Source organism: Drosophila tropicalis, unplaced genomic scaffold (assembly GCF_018151085.1).
Source record: "Drosophila tropicalis isolate 14030-0801.00 unplaced genomic scaffold, ASM1815108v1 contig_158, whole genome shotgun sequence".
Taxonomy (NCBI): Eukaryota; Metazoa; Arthropoda; class Insecta; order Diptera; family Drosophilidae; genus Drosophila; species Drosophila tropicalis.
Genome location: NW_027172602.1, coordinates 1554710 through 1579594, shown reverse-complemented (window position 1 = coordinate 1579594; position 24885 = coordinate 1554710). Strand labels below are relative to the sequence as shown.

General features: G+C 36.9%; 8 protein-coding genes and 1 long non-coding RNA gene across 9 annotated transcripts in view; 3 read left to right on the top strand and 6 right to left on the bottom strand.

Annotated features, from left to right (window-relative positions):
- The window catches only part of baz (bazooka), a 32930-nt gene extending 30027 nt beyond the window's left edge, over window positions 1–2903 (bottom strand). Inside the window, 2 exon segments of the mRNA XM_068297200.1 lie at window positions 1887–2622; window positions 2796–2903. Coding sequence (XP_068153301.1) covers window positions 1887–2006 — 120 coding nt within the window. The 5' untranslated portion in view covers window positions 2007–2622; window positions 2796–2903.
- A 608-nt stretch (window positions 2904–3511) lies between these two features.
- On the bottom strand, window positions 3512–8831 carry LOC137583154 (tyrosine-protein kinase hopscotch-like). Its single transcript, XM_068298053.1, is given in 11 exon segments — window positions 3512–3884; window positions 3954–4118; window positions 4181–4290; window positions 4292–4357; window positions 4419–4657; window positions 4978–5243; window positions 5308–5623; window positions 6102–6166; window positions 6864–7064; window positions 7129–7286; window positions 7834–8831. Coding segments are annotated over 11 exon segments (2865 nt in total). The 5' UTR covers window positions 8818–8831; the 3' UTR covers window positions 3512–3589.
- LOC137587082 (uncharacterized) lies at window positions 4719–4976 on the bottom strand. Its single transcript, XR_011033861.1, has 2 exons — window positions 4891–4976; window positions 4719–4825 (listed from the first exon to the last, which is right to left on the bottom strand). It is a non-coding gene; the product is annotated as an uncharacterized lncRNA (long non-coding RNA).
- Window positions 8832–9147: 316 nt separating the features above from the next.
- LOC137587036 (uncharacterized) lies at window positions 9148–10358 on the top strand. The gene is made up of 2 exons (XM_068303274.1): window positions 9148–9779; window positions 9874–10358. The coding sequence occupies exons 1-2, from the start codon at window positions 9228–9230 to the stop codon at window positions 10198–10200; spliced, it is 879 nt and encodes a 292-aa protein (XP_068159375.1). The 5' UTR covers window positions 9148–9227; the 3' UTR covers window positions 10201–10358.
- On the bottom strand, window positions 10270–11167 carry LOC137587038 (COMM domain-containing protein 3). The gene is made up of 2 exons (XM_068303276.1): window positions 10900–11167; window positions 10270–10846 (listed from the first exon to the last, which is right to left on the bottom strand). The coding sequence occupies exons 1-2, from the start codon at window positions 11048–11050 to the stop codon at window positions 10383–10385; spliced, it is 615 nt and encodes a 204-aa protein (XP_068159377.1). The 5' UTR covers window positions 11051–11167; the 3' UTR covers window positions 10270–10382.
- Window positions 11168–11309: 142 nt separating this feature from the next.
- Window positions 11310–12420, bottom strand: LOC137587037 (neuferricin homolog). The gene has a single exon (XM_068303275.1). The coding sequence runs from the start codon at window positions 12254–12256 to the stop codon at window positions 11384–11386; it is 873 nt and encodes a 290-aa protein (XP_068159376.1). The 5' UTR covers window positions 12257–12420; the 3' UTR covers window positions 11310–11383.
- A 94-nt stretch (window positions 12421–12514) lies between these two features.
- Window positions 12515–18454, bottom strand: t (C45 family peptidase tan). The gene is made up of 8 exons (XM_068303335.1): window positions 18150–18454; window positions 16254–16347; window positions 16075–16178; window positions 13612–13722; window positions 13292–13526; window positions 13114–13234; window positions 12936–13052; window positions 12515–12869 (listed from the first exon to the last, which is right to left on the bottom strand). Exons 1-8 carry the CDS (start codon window positions 18234–18236, stop codon window positions 12572–12574), a joined length of 1167 nt encoding a protein of 388 aa, XP_068159436.1. The 5' UTR covers window positions 18237–18454; the 3' UTR covers window positions 12515–12571.
- A 3099-nt stretch (window positions 18455–21553) lies between these two features.
- Window positions 21554–22692, top strand: LOC137587148 (LIM domain-containing protein A). The gene has a single exon (XM_068303418.1). It carries the CDS (start codon window positions 21586–21588, stop codon window positions 22684–22686), a length of 1101 nt encoding a protein of 366 aa, XP_068159519.1. The 5' UTR covers window positions 21554–21585; the 3' UTR covers window positions 22687–22692.
- A 528-nt stretch (window positions 22693–23220) lies between these two features.
- Window positions 23221–24580, top strand: Gr8a (Gustatory receptor 8a). Its single transcript, XM_068298015.1, has 4 exons — window positions 23221–24073; window positions 24134–24285; window positions 24352–24441; window positions 24509–24580. The coding sequence occupies exons 1-4, from the start codon at window positions 23221–23223 to the stop codon at window positions 24578–24580; spliced, it is 1167 nt and encodes a 388-aa protein (XP_068154116.1).
- The last annotated feature ends 305 nt before the right edge of the window (window positions 24581–24885 follow it).

The following is a 24885-nucleotide window of genomic DNA, read 5'->3' as shown; positions in this document are numbered from 1 at the left end:
AATTCCCATTTGATTTGTGATTTTCTGTTAAGCTAGCAAAATATTTGCTTCTTTTTGGTCTCTGTCTTTTCTGCATTATATATACATATTTTCAAGCATTAAATTGCATTATTAGCAAGTTGGGTTCAGATTTCTGGCCGATTCTCTGTGAGACATACAGACACACACACACACACGTGGAAAACGTCTTCTTATCATTGCTTCTTTGCATGTATACCCTGTAATCAAAAAGAGAAGGCAGACGTCCCGACTTCTCGCTGTGGTTTAAAAACTGTTCATCGACATACATATGCAGTTATCCTCGAAATAATCCTTTATAATACTTTTAGGTATATGTATCTCATGTCGTTTACAGGGTGCTTTGGCTTTCGGTGCTCTAATTAATAAGTTTTGCATGTTTCTTTCTTTTCAGTGTGTTTTATTTTAGTTATTTTTTGTTTTTGCACTTTAATTGCAAGTGACATAGTTTCTTCTGGTAGACAATGAAAACCAGAAGTGAACCATACCATACATTTTTGTTTATGAAATGTTTCACACGTTGCAACTTGCTCTCTGCCCCCATCTTCCGTCTTCCCTCTCATCTCAACAGCAGCCCCCCCAAACACAAGTTATACCGGAAATAACTTGATTTTTGGGATCTAATGACTTAATCAATATGAAAAATCATTTCGAAAACCATTATATGTGATTTACATTTTTTGTTTTCTTGAGAAAATAAAAGGGAGTTTAGGATTAACCTTTTTTCTCATATACCTTTTCTTATTTTTTTAATGGATTTTTGATTAATTACAAGGTGCACACACACACACGCACACCCTCTGTGACTGTGAAAATTTTTTGAAAACTTCTGGCATTTGAGCTGATCAAGTTTCTTTCTCGGATTCAATGTGCGGCAGTGCATTTGCTTTACCCCTTTTCCACTTTATCATCATCATTATCTTCGTCATATAATTTGTGTTCGTTTACCTGTCGCTCTGCTCTAGAAGCAGAAAAGAGCCTTTTTCTCCCCCACACATACATACATACACACCTAAATTTCTTCTTTCTCTTCTCTCTCTACAACGAATCTTCTCCGTGCGGGTTCAAATGAGTTCAGTTTTTGATTTTATTATAATTCTTCTTTTGTCCCTTCTCTTCTCACTCTCGTTGTTCTTCGATTTGTTTGTTTGTTTGTTGTTATTATCACAGGTCGTTTGGTTGTTGTTTTTTGTTTAATTTTTTTTTTTTTGAAGATTGTTTTTATTGAGCTTATCATTATTTAAATATTTTACCTAGCTCTCGCACACACACACACACTGTATGATTTTATGTAACATTTTTTAAAAGAAAAGAGATAAGAATTTTCAGTTTTATTTCTTCAATTACATTCTTCCCATATTCTCAAGTGCCAAGTGCTGGAGAAGGAGCATTTCCGCTTGGCCAGTCAAGACAAAGAAGCAGAAGGCATAAAGGAGGAGTAGGAGGAGGTGCAGCCGGGAAGGCAACCACCAAAATAACTAGAACATGTATACAAAATGGAGAACATCAACGAAACCCATTAAGTCTAGTTGAAAGTGCATCGAAGGATCGTCATCATCTCACACAATCCCCACAATGTTTTTAATATCAATCAAATGAAAAGCCACCCACCTAATCACCTTCTTTGACAAAGATGTCTTAATTGGACCAATAAGGATTCGAATTGGTTATTCATCCTTTGTATTCTTACAAATCGCTGTTCTACTTTGAAAGATTTGGTTTAAAGTGAGTATTCTGCAAAGGCGACATTAAAATGTTGGAAAATAACTAGAACAAATTGGATTTAGATTTGGTCTATCCCAGCGATATATTACACGTGTGTGGAAGAGTATTTCGATTCTGGTCAGATTATTTATGGTGTTACATACCTTTCCAGCTGCTTTGATGTAGCGTCGCGTGGCCTCCTTGATTAGATCGCTGACTAATAATTCGCCTGGTCCACAGGGCACCAAAATGCGAACATCGCCAAAGCAAACGGTAACCTTCATTATTTTCTTTGTTATTTTTGTTGCACTTTCTATATAGTTTAATTTTTTTTTAGTTGGCGTTTTTGATTTCGTTTTGTTAATGATTTTCGATTCGCTTCTTCGTTGTTGTTATCTCTTTCTCGCTCTCTCACTCTTTTTCTGGATCTCCCTCACTCTTTCTAACTTGCTTTTGTGCGGCATCTTCTGTGCTCCTTGTGGTGGTGGTGGTGGCGGTAGTTGTTGTTGTTGCTAGGCAGCTGCAGCAGCTCTGTGCTTGTGTTGTCGTCGTAGATTATCTCTCTCTAGGCTAGCATTAATAACGTGTGTGTAAGCGAGATGGCATTACACAAACACACGCGCACACACATTGAACGTATGGGATGTTACAAAAGGATTTTTTGGCCGTTACCTTGCACTTGACAGCTGTACAACAATTCACTCTCGATCGCTCTCTCTCTCTTTCTATTTAAGGATTATTTTCCTGTTGTTGTTGTTGCTGCTGTGCATGAATCACTTACGCGCGCGTTCACAAAACAAGTTACAAAGCAACAACAATAACTGGCCAAGATCACATACACAGTCACACATAGTCACACACACACACACACACACAGAAAGTCGAAGCGTAGACAATTCGCTGGTTTATTATTATAAAAAATAAAAGAAAAACAACTTTTAACAATTGCAATTCTCTGCAACTATTTCGACTGTTATTTATTTAGTATTTGTTAAACGTTTGCTTCTTGTTATTCACTGTTATTTGTTATATGTGGCCGCTGCTGGTGGCGTCGATTTCTTTGTTTCACACACCTTGCAAAATATTTCTATGTGCTTATTACACTTTTAAAGAAATTAACTTAGTTTGAATGTAACAAACTACAAAAAAAAAAAAAAAAAATCCCGACACGCGAAACGCGACCGCACTTCCCGCTATCATTTTTTAAACAACGGTGAAAAAAAACAATAACAACATGGCGAAATAAATTCGCTTCGCCGCGCCGAATTCGCCAAAGCCGTAGAAAAATGAACATTCGCCGCAATTTTTTGCCCTCTCGCCGCAACTAATGATGCCAACATCAAACAAAGGAGTCGAACTCGAACATCGGAGTCGAACAATTGATGCCAACGGCAAACTGATGAGGCGAAAATGAATATTCCTAAGGGTGCGAGTAATAGTTCTAAGGGTGCGAATAATAGTCCTAAGGTCTCAGCCGGAAGTGCTAAGGACTGAGCGAATTTGCCAAGTGTGGGAAATTCAATTTTATACAAAATATTTTGATAGTATGGATGTAATGGGATGTGCTTTTTGACCCCATAAAGTATATATATTCTTGATCAGCTTGAGATCGCTGATCGCTGTGGACCTTAATGCCAGCAGCATATAATCATTTTACAGGGAAATATCATTAAATCGCTAAATACTCGGCAGCTCTAAACAAAAAAGCGTCACGGGCTTTCGTCGTCTCTCAGGTCGGCCTAAAAATACGAACACCTAGTGAAAGAGTCCTCCATAGGTATCAAAATAACAACGAAGATGTACACGTTTTAAATTGATAGCTTCACAAGTGTAAAAATATAAATAACAAATTATAGAATAGAACATGTCAATTTATAATGACATTCATCTTTGTATAGCCATTGCTTCCGATGTTATTACCATTGTTCTGCTGTTGTAGTTGTTGGTGCCGTTCTTTTGGGTGGTTCTGTTGTGGTTGTTCTGTTGGTTGGTCCTGTTGCTGCGATTGATTCATAGTATTTGATGTTTCAATATTCTTTATGAGTATATCAATAATCATTGTAAATGTTGGCCGATCTGTAGGCTCTTCATTCCAACATTTCAACATAATGTCATTGTATACAAAATCTGCACATGCCTCTAATGGCTGCGGTCTCGGAAACCTAGGAGGAACAATTTACGGGTCTAATTGCTACAGCTATAGTTAAGACAGATTGACAAGTCTATTTTACCTTTCTTTCTGTTTCAGATAAGCTGCAATTTCGGGTAGTAAGTTTGTCCTTATAATTAATGGAGGCACAGATCCACGAGTGAATATCTCATAGAGTGTTACACCATAACTCCATATATCTGAATACATTGAAAACTTTTTGTGTTCGAAGGCCTCGGGCGAGAACCTAAAGAAAAGAGAGAAAACATTTCTTATTGATTGAGTCAGAAAGAAAGATTATCCATATACCATGCAATGGGTAAGCGAGGCCGACTTGTGACTCCAACATAAATGCCCTCATCATTAAGTTTCTTGGACAGTCCAAAGTCCGAGATTTTCACAATGTTTCTACTTTTTTTCCACCAAAACATTTCTCGCTGCCAAATCGCGATGTACAATACGTTTTTCAGCTAAATATTCCATGCCCTGGAATATCGATATTGAATTAGTTTTAGATTTTGCTTCTGTCAGAAGATTTTTATCTTACCCTAGCTATATCCAAGGAAAAGTATTCCAATTGCTTTCTTGACAAATTTAGATTAGTTTTCAAATATTGATCAAGTGAACAGTCTAAAAATTCCATAATAATGTATGTCGCTGACCAATGCTTCAGTTCTACCACATTGGGATGTCTTAGGGAATGCATTATATGGATTTCGTTTTGGAAATCTTTTGATGTGCACCTCTCATAAAGTCTCTTAATGGCCACCGGTACATTATAACCATCTTTATGGTTATAGCGACCCAGAAATACCTCGCCAAATTGGCCACTTCCAAGTTTATCCTCTTTATTCATTCCAAACTTTACTAAACCACCATTCACTTCCATTAATGCCTGAGCACGATTGCGCACAACAGTGTACTCGGGAAAGTCAATGTTTACCGAATTGTAACCTAAAAGAACATATCAATATAATCGATATAATTATGTTTACAGTTAGATCCATGTTCGTACGTACTTCTTAACTTGTCCAAAGATACTATCTCTTGTAAAGGTTTCTCATCCGACGGACATTTAATCTTATTTATGCACGTCATAATTGCATCATGATTGAAATTATTTTCATCGCTCCAGCCATCCATAATTATATGACTAATCTCTGAGGGAAAGTGTTCCTCATCAGTGGTTGGCAAAATGAATCCGGCATTAGTGTAATTCTGCAAAAATGTTTCTTTCAAAAATTTACTTAAATCCTCTCTGCACCGTGAGAATATTTCATAGGTTGTTGTCGCAAATGCCCAGTACTGAGTTTTGGAATCACTCTTGGCCTGCTCTGGATTATTATAAAACTTCATTGGTATCCAAGCAAAACTGGAAAATGAAAACTACATCTATTAATTGTGATCGAAAAAATTTTAAATGTCTTTCAAATTACTCGGTCTCGTTATAACGTCTCGGATATCCAGGATCTCCAATTTTGACCGATATATATGGCGCCTTAAATCCGGTGATAAATAAATTTGAACATCGTATATAATTATGTTTAATGTCATTGTCCTCCAGATAATCTATGCCACGTGTCAAATCACGTAATACCAACTTTAGGCTAGATATGCCAACATTTGGATATGATTTTAAAAATTGATCGAATGGACCATATTTGGCATATTCCATGACCATGGTAAATGGACTCAACTGCGTTAGACCATATAATTTCAGAAATTGTGGCGATTCGATGCGGCCCCATTGACCTGTCATGTTAACAAATTGGGCAACGTCTCCTTCATTATGTAGAACTTTCAGTGTGACCGGAACATCCTTGATATAACCTTTTTGTATCCAATTTCCTGGACGTGTGACCATTAAATTATCATTGCTCAAGACGTTTTCCTCTACTAAAAATGAAGTGATCAGTAAGTAAAGTGCGGGTGGAATTGGGTTGGGGTTTGTTTGAATCACCTATATAACGTTGCAAATCCTTTGAGCCATCCAGGACTTGTGGTTTACGACTGCGCAATTCGAAATCGCTTAATTGAATGTAAGTCGTTTTGGTCTTCAATATTTTGGGCAAACATAATAACAAATCTGGGTATTTGTCATTCCATAACGGCGGTACACACTCATTATGATTATTATCCTCGGTTTCTATGGAGTTCGCAAGACATTGTAATGTCAAATGTGATGATTTCTGACCATTATCCTGGTGCAATATCCAAGGTCTGCTCTGTGTCCCAGCTTGTTCGATTTTGAATATTTTCGTATCAAAGCGCCGATGCATGTCTGAACTATTCTCACTATAAATAAGTATATGGAATTGCATATATGTATGTATGTACATATGTAGATAAGAGGCAAGTCACTTACATTATGATTATATAGATGCATAAGTCAATTTTTGACTTATACATATATAGAAACTCAGTATCTCTAACTAACTCTGAGTTACTCAAAGTTTATATAAATGAAATGGGGATCAAATGAACCGAAAATTTGCGTTACCTGATTAATGGATGATGTCATTCTCATTTTCTGCATCATCGTTATCCGTGTCTATACATTAAAAGTAATTTTTTTTTTTAATGAGAAACTTAAACGGGAAATCGATTCTGATTCATTTTGAGCTACCCTACCCGAAATATGTCTTTTAACTTGGGTCAAAAGTGTAAAACATACAGAAGGAAGTATTATATGAGTATATATATACTACAAGCATTGCATTATACATATGTACATTGCCGATTCAGCCCGATCGGACCACTATATCAAATAATTCCAATGAACATGATCAGTCAAAGATAGAGCATTTAGCATCGTCTAATAATGGAATGTGTGTCTACATATGTATATGTTTACTTGATTACTGATAAGAAGGCACTCACTTTCACTGGAGGTTCAAGTTAAATGATTTCGTTTTTTTTTTTTTTTCAGCTCCAGCTTCACCACGGAATGTTTGTCTATTCTACATACATATAAAAAAAAAAAACAACTTACCGTTTTATATTAATATCAATGTAATACGTAAAGTACTCTTGATCGCATTGTCGAATTATATATGATCCACAGTGATAATCGTTAAGTTTCCTTAAAGAGCTGATGCCGCCTATAGGACCATGAATTGCTGTTTCCTTTATATCCTTGAGCGAAGGTGTACTGTATTGGGTGCATATATCCTTCAACCATAATCCAGTCAGTCTTGAAACGTTAATATTTATTACTTGAAAGCGTAGTTGACTATTAAAGTAATGCAAATGCAAACCTCTTATAAGTGTTTAAATAGGAAAGGAATGACTTCATTTCCTTAATCGTTTCAAAAGTCATAATAAAGTCGTCTACCATGCCACTGATTTCCAGTGACAATTTCGTGTCTGTTACCGTAGCCCTATCAATATTTTCCGTAATGGCAACCAAAATCCACTGCAAAACAATCGTGAATAACAATCACATGTCTTTTATAAGCTTTACTTAGAAACTACGATTGAGCTGTTGATGCTGGAAAAAAGTCTATTATTGCTTACTATTTTGACGACTTGGGGTTTCCCTTCATAATATAGGAAACAAACTTTGTGTTTTTGCTTTTCTACAAAACTTTTCAACTTCATAATATAGGAAACAAACTTTGTGTTTTTGCTTTTCTACAAAACTTTTGATAAGAATTTAAATACATATATGTATTTACTATGGATCCTTGGGTAAAAGTGGTAAATTAAAGTCGCCAAATTATCACAAGCAGAAGGCCATATAGTATAGTCTTGATCAAAATACATATGTATACATATATGTAGTTTCTTTTTGTATGTCAAAAATAATAATCTTATTCAAAAGAAAAGATTACTTCAAAAGAATAAAAGATTTTGTATATGTATGTACATATGTACTTATATACATATGAATGTCAGCTGGCGGATGCAAGACAAAGATGGGAAAAATAGATTTGATGTTAATTCGTTCAAGTCAAACTCACCCTGGGTTTAGCTGAAATCCGAGCAATTTTTAGTCCGTGATCAGTGGACGCATGTGTCCACAACCTAACTAGGACCTTGAGAGGTTCATTAGTATCAGGTATGCTGTTGCTGCTGGTGGACAAAGGCGTGTTGCCGCTTTCAACCTCATTTGGGAATGCATCAACGCTGACCATATACTCATCCATTATCATATAATTTGGAGCCAGAGAACATATGGAGGATATATAATGAAATTTATGCTGATCCAGGGTAAATTGTTTCTCTTTGATCTTCCGGAAACTTTTACGAAGGGGAAAATATGTAAATATGCCGTGATTTTTCCGAATGCTACGCGGCAAATATGATTTGTAGGCATTCACGATGGCCATGGCCCTAGAATCTGAGTTGATCCCGAGCTCTTTTGCTGCCTTGTCTCTCTCCAGAACGATCTGAAGATCGATAAGCATATCGAGGACAACCAGGCCAAGGATCATGTCTTTGTGATCTGAATAACGTATCTCTGAGATTTGCTCATGTACCATATCATGGCGCATCTGATAATATAGATAGTCATAGCTCACCGGATCGAGACGTTGTAATTGTCTTTCCATTTCCGGTATACGGAAGCGTATACGGAAACAATAGCTCAACTTGCTATCTAAACACTCACCGGGCAAGGGCCAAAAGCCAATTCTATTCAAGCTGGCGTTTTTATTAGATTTTGACTTTGTTTTGGGTTTAGGTTTACTTGACAAATCCGGGCGCTCGCATATGCCGTATATTAGTTGGACCAATGGTTTTATCTTTAATTCGCGGCATATTTCCGTGCAAACCTCTTCGCAATTCAAGGTAGTGGCAAATTTCATAGGTTTCTCGCTGGTATATATATATACTGTGATCTTGCCGTCGTTTGGAGAACTCGTAATTCCTACTTCTTGTTGAGTGAAAGCACCGCTGTTCCTATCCTGGTTCGGGTCGCTGCCAGAGGTCGTCATGTCCCTCATTTCAATGCACGCCATCAGCTCGCCACGTATGCCTTCTAGATACTGAGCTTAAAAATTCAATTTCACAAGTCATCTGCGCCGATAACCGATGATAAATCGACATTTGCGACGATAAACGATAACAACTCGATTTTTGTACCGATAAACAATAACAAATCGACAGTTGCGACGATAAACGATAACAACTCGATATTTGTGCCGATAAACGATAGCAAATCGGCATTTTATCCGATAGCCGATAACAAAGGTGTAAATTGTGCCGATAATCGATAACATTTAGACATTTGTTCCGATAACCGATAACAAATCGATATTTGCTCCGAGAAACATCGACATCTTGTTTCGATAACCGATAAGACGACATTTTTTAACTGCGTATTTGTGATATAATAAAAACACAATAATAATAAATGTCGCGTACATTGGGTCGAGTACTGGGACAGTTAAGTCAACGTAATGGGAATCTGATATACCACCCCACTTTCACTTGCACTGCCATAGGCCAGGGGCCTAATCTCATCAAGAACCAAGCTGCCTCATACTCCTCGAAACGAAATGGCAATGGACCGCCGTCGGACGCTGGCCAGCCATTCAAAACGGTGACCCGTAGAACTGGGTTGGACGGCGACGATGATGAACTGAATAGCTTGGAAAGGGAGCCTAATTGGGAACTGACTTCGCTTAAGCATAATCGCTTCTATTTACCAAATGCCACAGGTCCCGCCTGGCAGGGTGACACTTCCACAGTAAGTCTTCTGGCTCCGCTGTCCCAGTTGGTCAACTTCCTAGGAGAACCCAATGAAAATAAGATGCGACTAGAGTTCAGCTGTTGCCAGTGTCCAATGTTGATAAGAGAGACCTTAATTGAATTGTTTCCCGTACGTGCTGTTGCCCAAAAAGATTCCGCCATCACATTGCTTACACTGCGATATGAGGGCGACATAGAGACAGGTGCTGCCAAGGTGAGCAAAATTACTCATATATTGTATATATGTATGTATGTATGTACATACATGAATGAATTAGAAATGAAAATTATTTTCCATTATTTTGTAGTTTGTTTTAGCTGGCCGGGATATCAGTGATCGACTCCTGTCGCTGGGATATTGGGCAGACTTTTTGAATCCGTTCAGTGGTCGTCCCTATTTCATGCCCCGCGATGGTTCCATATTATATAAGCAGGATTCCCGTTTTCGAGGCATAAACATGCGTCTGACAAAGCATAATGAATGTATGGTAATTGCAGCCGAGGATGAGGATAATGACGATGATGCCGTTGCTGGCGGTTCACATTTCTCAGGCACAATATACTGTACTGCGCCAAATAATTACAATACCCTACTGGAGCTGCTAATGATTAAAACAAAGTCGACAAAGACGTGACTGCTTCCGATCCAAACATTAGCATCGACGACGATGACAAAATCGAAATGATAGGAAAACTGTGTTAACTGTTAGAAAATTGATTTCCTCCTCCCCTTTGTTTCCATTTTTTGTTATATATTATTAAAAATAATTAAAATAGCATACATTCTAATGAATTATCTGGTCTTGGTTTATTCCGTCTACGTAATGGCCACCTGATGGCAATGCCGCTCGATTTCCTTGAGGCGATTAATTAGGGATTGCAATTCTTCGGCATTGCACATGAACTCCACAATGGTCTCCCGTTCGCCGCTGCTTTGACGATAGTTTCCCAAATTTATATAGAAATTGGCCACACCTGTACTGCTGTCAGAAGTGGAGGATTTCACATCGCAGGCAATGCGCCACTGAACATCGGTGATGTGGGGGAAATTGTGACCCAATTGCAATTGCCGTAAAACGAGATCTTTTCGATTGTCTTCATAAACGCGTGTCAACTCATCTATGGCAGTCGCATGGAGATTAAGGGACTCCAATTGCTGTCGCAAATGGAGACTGTCCCAACCGTGCTTAGTGGCCACGGCGTATAGAGTGACCACACCGTACTCGCTTTGCTTTGCGCTCGCCGCATTCGTGGCATAGATCTCAGGCACTGGAGCTATGACTAAACAGGAGAATTCAATAACGATTTGGTAGACATTTAGAGTAAAAACATACTAGCATCTGGATGGAGTGTTAATTTCAGCGAGTTGGCTATTAGTGTCTTTGTCAAACTTGGACTAAGGATGGAGCCCAGGTTCCTGAGGCCGGCTATAACTGTGTCAGACAGCAGATTGTCGCTGTCTGTGCCCGAATCGACACCATCCATGACCAGGCCAGGAAAATTCGGCGGATTTGTTTATTATTATTTTCCCGTTTTCTTTGGACAGTGGCCAAGGGAAACGATAACCGATATTCCGACAGTATCGGCTATTCTATCGACTGGGACCAGTGACGGATCCAGAGGGTTAGTCCACGGGGGTCTTAAATCCAACCCTGACGGGGACATTAGCAGTGGCGGAATGGATTAAAAGTACTCCCATTCCACCAATGGGTGGAAAATTAGCAAGATGACGAATCAAAAAGGGTTTAGTTTGTGATTTACTAGAAAATAATCAATAACAAACAGATTTACAAAAACAATTATAATTATAATGTTTGTCTACACCCTATAAAAGCATTCTGTTGCACGTTTATCACAGTCGTCATACGGCTTAAACATAGCGTCTCCATGATTAACCTGCTTTCCCCCATCCAATGCATCCACCTGATGTTCGGGCACACATGCACACTGAAAATTTTTACTGCCCCGACTATAAAGTTTGCGAGGATATCCGATCCATGAACGTTCTATGCCATCGCCGCTTGTTGGGGTGCACCATACACGGGTTCCCGTGGCCTCCGACCATTCAATATTACATCCTGGATATTTTTCAAGCAATTGTTCCATCCGAGTCTTTTCTTTTTGGGCTTGCTCGAGTTGAGTCAAATACTTGGAATGGTAAGTGGTAGGCTGTCCATTTTCATCATAGAAACGGCCAATGAGCTTGCCTTTGTACTCATAGTCCTTAGCATAAAAATCCTTCCAAGTAACTAATCCAATAAGATCACTAGGCTTCAAAGTGAGAACATCATCCGCCGTCTCGGGATCGTACTCGTCGAATTCGCCACTTATGAACGAAACCGAAGCATCACGTCCCACAAAAAAATTGTAACTACAGCCAGTGCCATAATGCTTGGCCCCGCGGGTCACATCAAACACTTCACCAAGAAGGGCCAGGTAGATGGGGGCTCCATTCTCACCATTATAAGTGGCCAGTTGCTCAGGTGTGAAAAGTGCCAAGTTAACAGACGCTTCATTTTTGGGATCTTGAAACTGAACTGGAATACCTGCACTATTGCCGTCCGAATGGTCCAGATAGCGATCTGTCAGATTTCTCAATACCTGTTGTATTTCTGTGCGATAAACACCAATCAACACGGCAACTGCCAACATAACAAAGCGCAGCTTGAACCATTTTAGAAAGCCGAACATTTTGCCTATGAGCTGTTCCAAACTAGACAACACACAGCTCACTCCAAGCACACACAATTAAAAAAAAAAAAAAAGGAAAACTTTGTTGTGGCTTTAATGGTCCTACTTCTCTAAATCTTGGCGAGATTTGGCGCACGTCACCCGCTGGGGCGCAGAATTTGTTATTAGAGATGTGAGATATGTAACTCGATAGCGGAGTTTATATCGGCTGACCGCGTACATTTAAATTTAATTGAAGTTTTTGCAAAATCATGAAACTATTGTTATCAAAGTTTGATTACTTTATTGCCTTTTATGAGATAAGAAGAGAATTGTTTATTTGTTCAAAATGAAGGGTAATGTGCAATGCGCTTGTGTGAGACTCGGATTATCTGAATAGAGCGAAACAGTCTTTGATTTCAAATCAAAGATTCCCACCGCAATAGTCTTGACGGGCTCATCACATTGTCCATTGTCGCGCCAGACGCAATAGTGTCCTCCGGATACATCGCCCAGCATATGACGCACATCATCTTCGTTTGTGGGCGGTCTATAGCCGCCGAATGTTCGCATTCTTGAAATGCTTGAATCAATCATAAGCTCGTTAGCCTGATCCTGACGAATGCGATCAAATCTATGAGGGAAATATATCAATACACTATGAATAAATTCGCTTCTCTACTTTTTAAACTATACACACTGATTGGTATGATAATTATGCTCGCCCAAAGGTATTTCCCTTATGCTCAAGTGAGATTCATCTTTACGTTCCGGAGATGGAGCCATTTCCACATTATAACACATCTGTCGAGGATCCCTGAAGCGAAACAAATACAAATTAAAGTCAAAACGCCGATGTGTAAATTATATTTACTTACGACAAAAAGGTAAAGTTAATGGAGCAAGCGTCTGCTGCACCCACGCCTGCATCCTTAAGTACCCTAAAAGCATCCTCCACATTGCTGGTAGCCAACAGAGCCCGAGTAAGAAAGTGACGGGCTGTAATGATACCAATCTTTAATGTGATACTGTTTTTCATTCACTTTCAATACTCACGTGTCTTGCCAGCCCTCAATAGCTCTGCGCTAATGGTATTGATGCTAAACACCAAACCATGAGCATTCTGATTCATTGTATAGCCAGGCAAATGTCCGGCATAGCACAGGGACATGAAATGCTCTTCCTTCACATTATACTTACCCTGTGGCTTGTCACTGATAATGTGAGCGACCACAAAGTAATAATGATTCAATGTCTCTGTCAAGGCATCCTCGGTGTGTCCCAAAATACGCTAAACCAACAGAAATAAGCAAACAAAATAAATCAGAACCAAATTCTTATTATTATCTTTGGCATTTGGATAGAAAAGAGCTTACACAGTCCTTCTGATTGACTATGATAGTGGAACAGCCTGTAGGTTGATTCTTATTCCTTGGCTGATGCTTCAGGGCCTGCGGTAGAATCTCATCCAAGTGCAAGAGGAACAGCTTAAACATAAAGTATACAAATTATGGCTAATAATCAATAGACACAATGTACCTAGTTAATTGTAAGTGGTAGTCCCGTTTGATTAAGACTATTAAAATGTAAATTATGAATTTATTGATTACACAGATGAAATATGTGAGAATGTTGATTAAATAAAAGCTTAATTCAATTAAGAAACAAACTTTACACCATTAACCATTCGATATACATAAATTGATTTCAGAATCAATTACAAAACGTTTAAGCATTTTGTCAGCTAAGTTATGGATCGAATAATTCAAGAATTAAGGGTCTGAGATTGAGATCGATTTGTAATATATACATAAATGCATACATATGTATGTATATACCAATTGGAATCAATAGCACGAATCAATTTGATAAGTAATTGAGAAATTTATTTATTTTTGAACTGATATTTGGAACTGCTCATTAATACACATTTAAGTAATTGTAATTACAATTATTAAGTCGAGGACAACAACGCCACAAAACAGCAGCAGCCCAACAGCAACAACAACAACAACAACAACAACAAAATCAGCAAGCAGTAACCCAAGTCAAAGCCAAATTGGAGGGAGGCCAAGGTTAGTGCGATTTTGCGTGCAATTAATTGGCCACTAATTTAATTGAACGCAGAATATTATAACACATTAACAGACATTGGACGTACAAAGTGGACGGCAGCTGTGAGTTTTAAGAACAAACAAAACTACTAAGAAGTCCATTTTGTCTGCATCTGCTAATTGATATTCATATTTTAAGTCTCCACACTTAATTGTGCATGAATACTAAAAGAGTTAGTATCTACAGTTGTGAGAAATATTTTTGTACGAAAAGATGTTAGTTCTAAAAAAATGGAAACCCTTTACTTGTACACAGACATTATTGATTGACTGTTTGAGGGGTGGACAGAAAACTACTTGGCCATGCCAATGAGAAGACGTTTAATTGATGACTTTGCTGACCACATGCTTGACTTGAAGCAGTAATCAAAAAGTAAAAGCTAAAGCAGAAGTATGTAGAAGTATTTTCAATATATGAAGCATGAGCGTGGGCCATATTTCTCTTTCTCCACTTGACAAAATGTTGATGACTTCATAGCTGCATACATACAAATGTATCTACATATGTACATGGCCAAAACCATACAGAAATTGGCTTAAACAGCAAAGCAAGAACGACGGCCGTTTGCCTGTCTACTGTCTATCATACATTGTCAAGCTCAAACGGAACTAGTTCAATGTCTATAGTTGCTGCACGAGGCAAGCTCAATATGAAATATTGCGTATACGTAATACAGTGATCATTGCCTAAGAGAAGAGAATATGCGAAGGAGAAAGTGCTCTGCTTTATGGTATATATGGTTATTTGCTATGTATGGAAAATGCCCAATGTATGTATGTATATATTTTGATCGATTTTTTATTAAGCTATAATCATTATTTTTAATTGTTATTGCTCTTTAATTGAGATACAATCGCCGGCTTTTGTTACCGATTTACCCAACAGATGTAAATAACACTTGAACTTGTATATTAAAAGGCGGTTAAATAATAATTAAAAACAAAATCAAACAAATAAAACTGCATTTAATGAAGACCTTTAAGTCGTAGCCGCTACAGGGCCTAATAAATAAAACACAAAATCCAAACAAATCGGTTATGAATCCAAGTGCATAACGGAAATATACATATGTATATTGAAATAAACGTTATCTTATACCTTATGACGCTACGTGGGGATGCACCGAAGCGAATTGATTGATAATATTGTGTTAATTAAAATTATATATTAATGATTAATATAAGTAATTAGCAGTTAATTATAGGAATAATAAACAATGGAACAAAATATGCATTGCTAGGCGATAGTCATTATTGAATGAGCACTGTAAATGGAATCAATTTTAAGCTAGCATGTAATGTTTGTCATTGGATTTTCGGACAAAGTGGCAAGCAACGCGTAACACGAAACATGCAACATTATTTGCTTTACCTTTACCGTTAAGCCGTTACGAGAAAGCCTTGACGGTGTCCCACACCCTCTAAAAAAGCACACAAACACTCACACCAGCTCACACACACACACCGTTTGAAAATAAAATTATAAATTACAATATTTAAACAAATACTTAACAATTATGTGTATTCAATTTAATGGCCATTTAATTGTAGACAGCTGAGCTAAGTCTATTTACAGTTAAGCGCTAATTAGACGACTTGGGGAGGCACCGACCCACCCCACCGGCCGAATCACTTGCAGCACCCTAATGACCGCCTACCCCCTTTAAATGGGGCTAATTAGATTTGGTTTTTCGTAGGGAAAATTTTCAAAACCTGTTAACTTACCTTATGAAATTCAACCTCAGCCCCATCGGCCACACCCTCCAATTCGCGTATATATTGCGGAAAGCTTTCTTTAACCGATTCCAGAGTTTCATTATAGATTTGCCCTGTAAATAAATCAAAAGCACAATATATCGAAATATTTTTGAAACATACACATGTAGCTCTCTTTCGATACTCACTGCCTTTGGGTGACTGATAGAGGGGTAAATAGGTTTCATTCAATGGATTCGATAATATCAGAAAGTTCTTAATCATCGAACCAAATGTGCGGCCCTGTAAATTTGATGAATATACAATATTTTAATTATAAAAAACAGAAAAGAACACAAAAAAATAAATATAAAAAAAAAACAAATGTATAAGTCATTTAGTTTGAAATAAATTAAAAAGCTTTTTTTCCTATATTTTATGTATTATGTTTATTATCTACTTAGATCCGCCCTCCTATTGATCAAATCTTTTGTTTTAGTTGGAATTGAAGGCAGTTAAAACTGGAACAAGTTAACCGAAGTTTGTATACCCTTGAGAATTAGCAATTCTAATTTGATTTCAAAATGTTAATAGTAAACAAAAAACTAACTAAAAGTTCAAATTTAAACAATATCTCAAATAAAATGCTCTTTTGATATAGTTCATAATATTAAAAAAATTAAATTCATATATTTATGTATGTATTGTTTACATTTTTGAAATATTTCATAATTTACTTATTATTTAAGCAACAAATTCTGTTAGATGTTATATAGATTATAGACTACTTGTTTCGGTTGCAAACTTTTGGCCAAAGTCAATATACCCTTTCTCTATGCTTTGGGTTAGATAAATGTGATAATCGATCACGATCAATCGCTGCAAATATGTTCATACAATACATTTATGAATAATCATCTATTGTCTTGATGTGCTATAAAAATATTGTATGAAAATATTAAAATAAACATTTCGGTTGAATCGCTCGTGACGTAGAATGTCGTGGAGCCCAAAGCCGAAGCCGGAGCTGAATCTGAATCTGTATCTGGATATGGGCGACAACAATTAGCAAGTTGGCTTGGATACGCCCTTGATAATGAACAAAGAGAAAGGAACCAAATGTTAAGAATCACGTTATGGAATGTCATCTATATACCTATTGTCTTCATATTGATTGCATTGCGAATTGAGGGTCATTGCCTTGCAATTTTTGGGACTCTTTTCCCACTTGTATTTACGAGGGGCATTCAAGAAATCGTTGAACTACAGATAGAAGAGGGAAACGACATGGAATGCCTGAATTTGTGCATATGCCAAACAGATGTTGCACATGTTCTTAAAATAAAATCAAAACAACAACAAAAATTACCAAAAAGTTCAAAAGAGTTTATTTTTAATAATTTTATCACCACCAGCTAGGGAGTTAGGTTGGAAATCATATATATATATTTTATATCCTGATCTCCAAAATTCAATGATATCCAGACACTCAAATACAGATCAGAGTGTCATCTACTATAAAAAAATCTAAATTTGTTTTCAAAATTAAAGATTATTCTGATTAGACTGTCGTGAAAGAAAGAAGTTTTTGTGTTTTATAAGTCTTCTGTCAGTAGGTGGGGAATATTCCCGATTATAAAAAAAAACCACACACAAAGTTCTACAATTGCATTTGCAAACTAATAAAGATAACTCTTTGATAAGTCTGAAGGTTTAAGCAACAAAAAAAAAAACACAAAAGATAGGTTAAAAGAATTTATTAAATGAAATACTCCATTACCTTTTCCGTCTCTCTTGTCCTAGACTATTTGGAAGTTTAGAAGAGAAAGTGTATATGTATGCATCGACTTTTGTTCACATTCTTCTATCAAGGCTAGAGAGTTTATGTTGAGTTGATAAACTCATGTTTACCTCAGTTTTCCCACACTCAGATATGATAAGTAGGTAAACAATCATTAAAAACAATCAAATATTGGCTTCTAAAATTAAACTTTCAAGGTGCGTGACCCAATTTTCGGAATTTCTAGCTCTTGCTTGTATTGACCCCCAAAAGGGAAGTGAAAAAATCCGAAGGCCATTTGTCCTTACTCCTTATATAAACTTACCATATCGAAGCCGACCTCATAGTGGGTGCCTCTCGTATACAAGACAGGCACTGCCTGGCGTCTTGGTAAAATCTTGCCAGAAGACATTCTCGTAAGTAGAACAATTCTTGCTTATCACCCACAGATATTTGTAAATATATATATATATATATAAATTTTACAACTCTTATCGCACGTACAAAATGAATAAAACACTCACACACATAAAAATAAGACAACAAACACAACACACACTAAGTGAATTTTAATTTGCAAATGCAATTTAATGCAAAGAATCTTTAAATAAATGCAACAAAATTTGAATTTTCTCAAAAAAACACATACACGATAATAATGCTAATAGTAAAAAAAAAAAAAACAAACAAATCAATTATTTATATTTATATTTGATTTGCTTTGCTTTGCAAGTCAAATTGTTAATGAAATTTATTTAATTTTGTTTGGATTTTGTTCTAAAGCGCTTGAAGGTAGAATTCAAACTGATTTCGGTTCGTTTTGGCGCCGCATTAGGAAGGCGAATGCAAGAGCAAACAGCAAAAGGCGAAGCCGAACCGAGAGACGGAGACGGAGACATAGCCGGAGACGTTGGAGACGATGGAGACGACAATCTAACCACTTCGAAGACGATTGCAACCGAGTTGGCAACAAGCGACCTAGAGTTAAATATAATACAACAAAATATGAAAACTACAATTCCGAATGTGGTCTGGAAATAGGTTTCGAAAAAAATTCTATAAATTCTAGAACCGCAGTCAAACAACATGTTGATAATTACTTTAGTTTTGCACTAAATACATAATCAGTAACTAAAATATGAAAATTTGCAATAATAATAAAACGCAAAACGTGATAAGGGAATGCATAATGTAAAGTTACTTTGGGTAAGGTTAGTGTTTTACCGTTATTTAGGTCTTACGATTAGGGTTAAGGTCTGCGGATTTGCGGAATTAGGATTAAAGTTAGAATTTTGCACATGTTTGATTTTCAGATTTTGTGGTTAACTTTCCAAGTACATGTACATATATACATATATTTGTTTATATATATATATGAAACCAAAACTAGATTTAACTGTAGTAACTTTTCTATTCGATTTGTAAGCCAAGAATTATCGACTATTTGCAGGGGGGCTTAAATCGTTTTTAACGAATTTATAATTATTTCACACAAATTAATAACTTAATTACCAATTAGGCCTTCGCAATGACGCAATGTATAAGATTCTTGGTGGATTTACATGTACATAGATAGATCGAATGTTCTTTTATCATATAATGCTTTCATTTAGACATTCATCTTAGCCATTTGACTATTGACTCTTAAGTTAATTAGAGACCTAATAGGCTTTAGTTTAAGCAAATGTGTTGGTCTCTAGGCTTTATTCGGTTTTCTTTTTCTTTTCTGCCGTTTGTAGTCATTCACTTTTTTTTTTTGTTTTTTGTTATTTTGGTTGTTTTGTTGTTGCTTTTGGCTAGTGGCATTAGGGTTAAGGTATACGTAATATATTATACGTTTGTCCCAATGGTCTACGGCAAGCCGTTAGTTTCCAGTACTGACCATGAATATTTTTGCTCTTTTGTTATATTGATACTCTGCATATCCGAAAGGGTGAGAAGATATCTTCAGAAGATGCTTAGGTTTAATACAAAGCTAAGACTATATAATAAGTTTAGAAGAGGCTTCAACAGCAGCAATGAATCGACAAAATATGACTACATGCGAATGAGTTAAGTATTTAAGATGTATGCATATTTCTTTGTAATAGGGTATCTGTCAGTCGTTGTTGTTTTTAAATTTTGCTGTTCTTCACAGGCAAAACACGTTTGACGTTTGCTTCTTTTTTCTTTTTTTCTCTTGACTTTTTTTTACGTATTTTTCATTTTTATTATTGTTTAGATTTATTTTATTTTCATTATTTAACTGGGTTGGGTTTTGCATGCATAAATTACGCATACGCCAGGTGATCTCGCTCTGATCGACACTTGATCCAGCACTCGCTATTGCCGCTACCCCCGCGCCCCTCATGAAAACGAAATGATCAAGTTTCAAGATGGTTATTTTCCACGATTGAATGAAAAGCGTGTGAATATAATTAAATATACTTGGATATATGTACAACTATGTACAAATAAGTGAGTGCTAGTGTTTTTTTTCTTTCTAAACTATTTTAAATCCCATCAACAATTGAAAACATATACATAAATATTTAATATTATATAGTCAAGTGACTCCATAAGTGGACATTCATTGGACATTTGGGGAGCATCATAAATGGTAAATTGTTGACAGATATGTACCTAATATCATTCCAAGATGATGATGCGAATGATGATTATCAGTCAGTTATGGCAAAAACTTTCTCAGTGTGCTCTATTAGCATCACAATTAATTTGTTTTTTTTTTGTTATTTTTATTGTTATTCATATGTTTTTTTGTTTTTTAGTTTTTCACTTTTTTTCAGACTGTTATATAAGTGAGAATCTCTGCCTCAAAGATAATGAATATGCGTTATAGTAATTTCTTGAAGAGCAATTTGGAACTCATCTCAACGTTAACCGAAAAAAAAAAAAAAAAAACAAAACTCTGACTCCAAAAAACACGCTTTCATTATTGAATTTGTTGTTGTGTTTTTGGTGTTTCGTTATTGATTTTGTTTTTGTGTGTGTTTTTTCTTCAACTTTCGTTTGGGAGAAAAAATGCATTTTTGTTGTTGGAACCTTAGAGCTGGCGGCTAGAAAAAATATGCGGCACATTTCAATAATAATGAAAACAAAAGTTTAAAACAAAACAACCGCTAGATGAGCGCAACAGCAAAAGAGAGACAAATATATAGATAGTTTCGATGAACAACAAACATGGAAAGAGTAAAAGAGACGAGGTTTTAAAAAAACAAAAAAAATTACAATTTACAGTTGCTTTCTACTCTATTGTTAAGTCCGAGTCCTTAAACAGTTCTATCATCTTGAATATAATTTAAGAGAATTTTTACAAATTTTAGAAAAATAAAATATTGATCCTTACCATATCAAACCATGATTTCTGTCCTTACAAACTAGATCTTTCTTCCAGAAGTTTGTAATCTATTGTTTTAAATTTAAAATTTAACATTAATTTAGATAAATATACGTTTAATGTTTGCAATAACTTTTGGACAAATCAGCTAAGTCTTTTTCAAAAAAATCGTCAAGTACATATGTATATATTATTGGTTAGGGAAAAGAGAAAGAGTATTTAAATGACAACAAGAATTGAGTGTCTGCTGCATTTCACTCATTTATGGGAACGTTTTTGGTTACAGCCATGGCCATGGCCAACGGGCTAACGGCTGGTATATAAATTTTGACAAAAGAAAGATTTCGGTTTAAACCAATTTTGGCAATGCGGCGGCCCTAAGCTGATGACCAAAACGAAAATAAACGCGTGTGACAAAATCAGAATGCAGTTGAACATGATGAAGACAGGCCAAGTTAGTTGGCCTTGGCTAATATTGTTAATACTGCCGGTTAATTTGGTGTCTAGTTTTGGTAATGAATACGTTCATATAAAGGTGCATGTGCCCAAGGAACAATCGGAACCGGAGCTGCATACCTCGCATAAGGTGATACATCATTACCACCATCATCCCCATCCCAATCAGAGATTACGTCCACGTCCACCTAGCCATCTAAAGAACACTAGCCCTCTATTGGAGAGTGTTATACTCTCGGATTTGGATAAGCCACAACATATGAGTGAGCATGCGGATTATTTAAATCATGCCAAGGAAATTGCAGATCATCTGACCGAAGTTTATGCCAAAAAACCACCACCGCCACCACCTCCTCCGCCGAAGAAGAAGGTCAACACGTATACGATTATAGAGGAAACGGCCCCGCACAAACCAAACTATGATTTTGATGAGCATCATCAGGACAATAGTGTGGAAACATATCGAGTGATTGACACTCCCTCACATCAAACGCGTCACAATGGCCAAAAGCATGCATATCATAAGCAGCAGCATCATCACCATGATGAAGACACTGAAGATACTGGCTATCATTATGGCAGTCACTACCATCAGACCCATTCGCATCACCATCATCATCATCACCTACATGCCGAACCGGCTCCCGTTGAGGAACCAGCCGAAGTTGAATCGGACTCCGGGGGCTACAATTATTCTCCACCTACCTCGCAATATCATGGAGGGTCTGTGCGATCGCCACCGGCTCATACTCTAGAGGCCCCCGAAGAAACTGCCTATGTCGGTGGCTATGACTACTCTGCCGGACCCATTACCTCCGGATTTCGGCCATCTCCTCAGATTCATAGCATTTCTGATACCTATGACGATGATGTGGATAATTATGCTGCTCCTGTTGCGTCGTCATCAATATCCTCACGACGTCGTCGACCCAGCCTAGTCGACTGGCCCGAGGCGACGGGTTTTAATACTGCTGCCGCTGAGACATACAGCGGAGCCGATAGCTATAATGTGGGCCACGTCCAGGGCTTGGGCAATGGCGGTTATCAATATAATGGACCATACCTGTAAATTGTAGCACAACAAATTATTAAGCTTTATTTATTGCATTTTTTTTTCTTAGTTTTTACTTTAATAAATATCAATATTATTAAATAAAACTTTAGGTATTTCAAAAATTAATACTTGACCTAAAAAATCACCATCATTTGATAGGTCTAAATTTAGTGTAGATGAGTTGGCTAAATGACCCAGTCAATTAGACAACTGAATAACGAGGATCCGCGAACGAGTACCAGGCTACATTAAAGATTACTTATTCATTTGGATGAAGTTTTGTTCTAAGCCGAAGGCCATAGTTGCTAGTGCTCAAAAATTATATTTAGGTTGATAATTTACAACTAGTATAGAAATACTGGTAATAATAATAAAGTATTTCTTTTCGAAAAAAGTTCAAAACACATTGTTGAGTAATTTTGCCCAGTGTAAATCAATAACTTATAATGGCAAAGATCTTAAGCAGGGATAAGTTTACAGTGTTCCTTTTTTATACTATTGACTTTGAATGAGTCACACTTCATGCATAGGTCACTCAGTTAGTCCGCAATGGCCGGCCAACTGGGTCGAGTGCTTCACTATCACCTGCGCTTCTATCAGTTGCTTGGCTTTCATGGCCTCCCCCTTCCAGGAGATGGGCATCCCTTGTTGATACAAAGATGTCTGCAGCTTTGGAGTTTGTGTCTAATGATTTTTCTCACCACTCTGGCCGTGTTTTGTATGTGCAGTGAGGATGAATTTATCCATAGAGGCGATACATTTGGAAGTTTCAATGATGTCTTAAAGTATACGGTCGGTGGAATAGCCGTAGTAAGCATTTATATGGAGACTTTGATATCACACAGGCCCTTGGCACGTTTCTGGCGACTACATGGACTGTTGTCTGACCTGTTGCCATCATCCACACCCACATCATCATCATGGTGGCAAGAACTACGACAGCATTGGCGTTACCTGTCGTGGTTCCATGGTCTCAATGCAAGTGAAGTAGCACTGTTCGTTGTTTTTTCTTTAGGCCAGCGCACAGTACGTCGTCATTTGATGCTCTTTTGGTCAACATATCAACCATTTGTTTGGCTAACCCATACCCGCAACATACAATTCGTCTTGCATGTGGAGATATTGCGTCAACAACTGAAGCAATTAGTGAACGAGTTGAATCTACTGTCGGAATATTCGAGATTTGCCAATCGGCGTGCTACCTTCGAAGGCTTTGAGGATTATCTCCGCAGGCAGCTAAGACAGAAGCAATTGATCTATGACAAGATCTATGAGATGTACATCAACTTCCAGGCGGCTTTTAGATATTCAATGTTGACGGTTCTTCTAATGATTGGTGTACGGATATCAGTCGATTTTTACTTCATGTACTACACAATCTATAACAATATCGATGATATAGGTGCGTTTAAATTTCGAGAATGTTTGGAAAAATTTAACAATTTATTATCTTCACTTGAAGATTACTTATTTATTTTAAACGCTCTCGTTGAGATTCCTGCGTTTATATATACCTCACGTGGTTGCATGGAAATGTTGCCCAGAATAGCTTATAAATTGCATAGCATTACTCCCGGACCAACTTCGGCTTCTTATCCAACACTCTCGTTACAGGTAAAGCAAACTCAAATCTTACAACACACACTACATACGAGGTTTTTTTTTGCAATTTTTTCACAGATTCAAAACTTCTCATTGCAAATGATGCATCAGCCGGTGGTTATACATGCTTTGGGTATTACTGTCTTGGATAGCTATCTATTGACCCGTGTAGGTATCTATCGCACTTTCCTCAAGGATATCATAAATTTTCACAATTTTAATCTTAACTTTATAGATGGCCTGCTCTCTAAGCACTTACTCAATCTATGCCATACAATTTATGCCCAAATTACGAAGAAATGTTTAATTAAATGCATACAAGAATTCATTGAACAATTGATGTTTTTTGTTTTTTTTTTTTTTTTTGCACATTTTGTCCATTGTGGTTTATATTAAAGCCTTGTTATATTCATTAATTGTGTATGTATGTATAAAGTATTATATCATATTATTATATTGTTAAGAATCTTAAAGAAAATCAGGAATTGAATGATCAAAAGGTAGCAATGCCTAGGATGGGTGTTGTGTCTGCGAACGGAGGGAGGGCGGGGAAACTAGTAGACAATATTAAGTATATTTACACATGTGATTTTATCTTCTTTTTCCCCCATT

Coding starts and splice junctions, on each gene's coding strand:
- t (XM_068303335.1), bottom strand. CDS start 18,236: ATGTCTTCTGGCAAGATTTTACCAAGACGCCAGGCAGTGCCTGTCTTG. Junction 13,235..13,291: donor ATTGAGGGCTGGCAAGACAC/GTGAGTATTGAA, acceptor GTATCATTACAG/CCCGTCACTTTCTTACTCGG. Junction 12,870..12,935: donor CATAATTATCATACCAATCA/GTGTGTATAGTT, acceptor TTTCCCTCATAG/ATTTGATCGCATTCGTCAGG.
- LOC137587038 (XM_068303276.1), bottom strand. CDS start 11,050: ATGGATGGTGTCGATTCGGGCACAGACAGCGACAATCTGCTGTCTGAC. Junction 10,847..10,899: donor AACACTCCATCCAGATGCTA/GTATGTTTTTAC, acceptor TCTCCTGTTTAG/TCATAGCTCCAGTGCCTGAG.
- Gr8a (XM_068298015.1), top strand. CDS start 23,221: ATGGCCGGCCAACTGGGTCGAGTGCTTCACTATCACCTGCGCTTCTAT. Junction 24,286..24,351: donor ATCCAACACTCTCGTTACAG/GTAAAGCAAACT, acceptor ATTTTTTCACAG/ATTCAAAACTTCTCATTGCA. Junction 24,442..24,508: donor ATAGCTATCTATTGACCCGT/GTAGGTATCTAT, acceptor TTAACTTTATAG/ATGGCCTGCTCTCTAAGCAC.
- LOC137587037 (XM_068303275.1), bottom strand. CDS start 12,256: ATGTTCGGCTTTCTAAAATGGTTCAAGCTGCGCTTTGTTATGTTGGCA.
- LOC137587036 (XM_068303274.1), top strand. CDS start 9,228: ATGTCGCGTACATTGGGTCGAGTACTGGGACAGTTAAGTCAACGTAAT. Junction 9,780..9,873: donor TAGAGACAGGTGCTGCCAAG/GTGAGCAAAATT, acceptor ATTATTTTGTAG/TTTGTTTTAGCTGGCCGGGA.
- LOC137587148 (XM_068303418.1), top strand. CDS start 21,586: ATGCAGTTGAACATGATGAAGACAGGCCAAGTTAGTTGGCCTTGGCTA.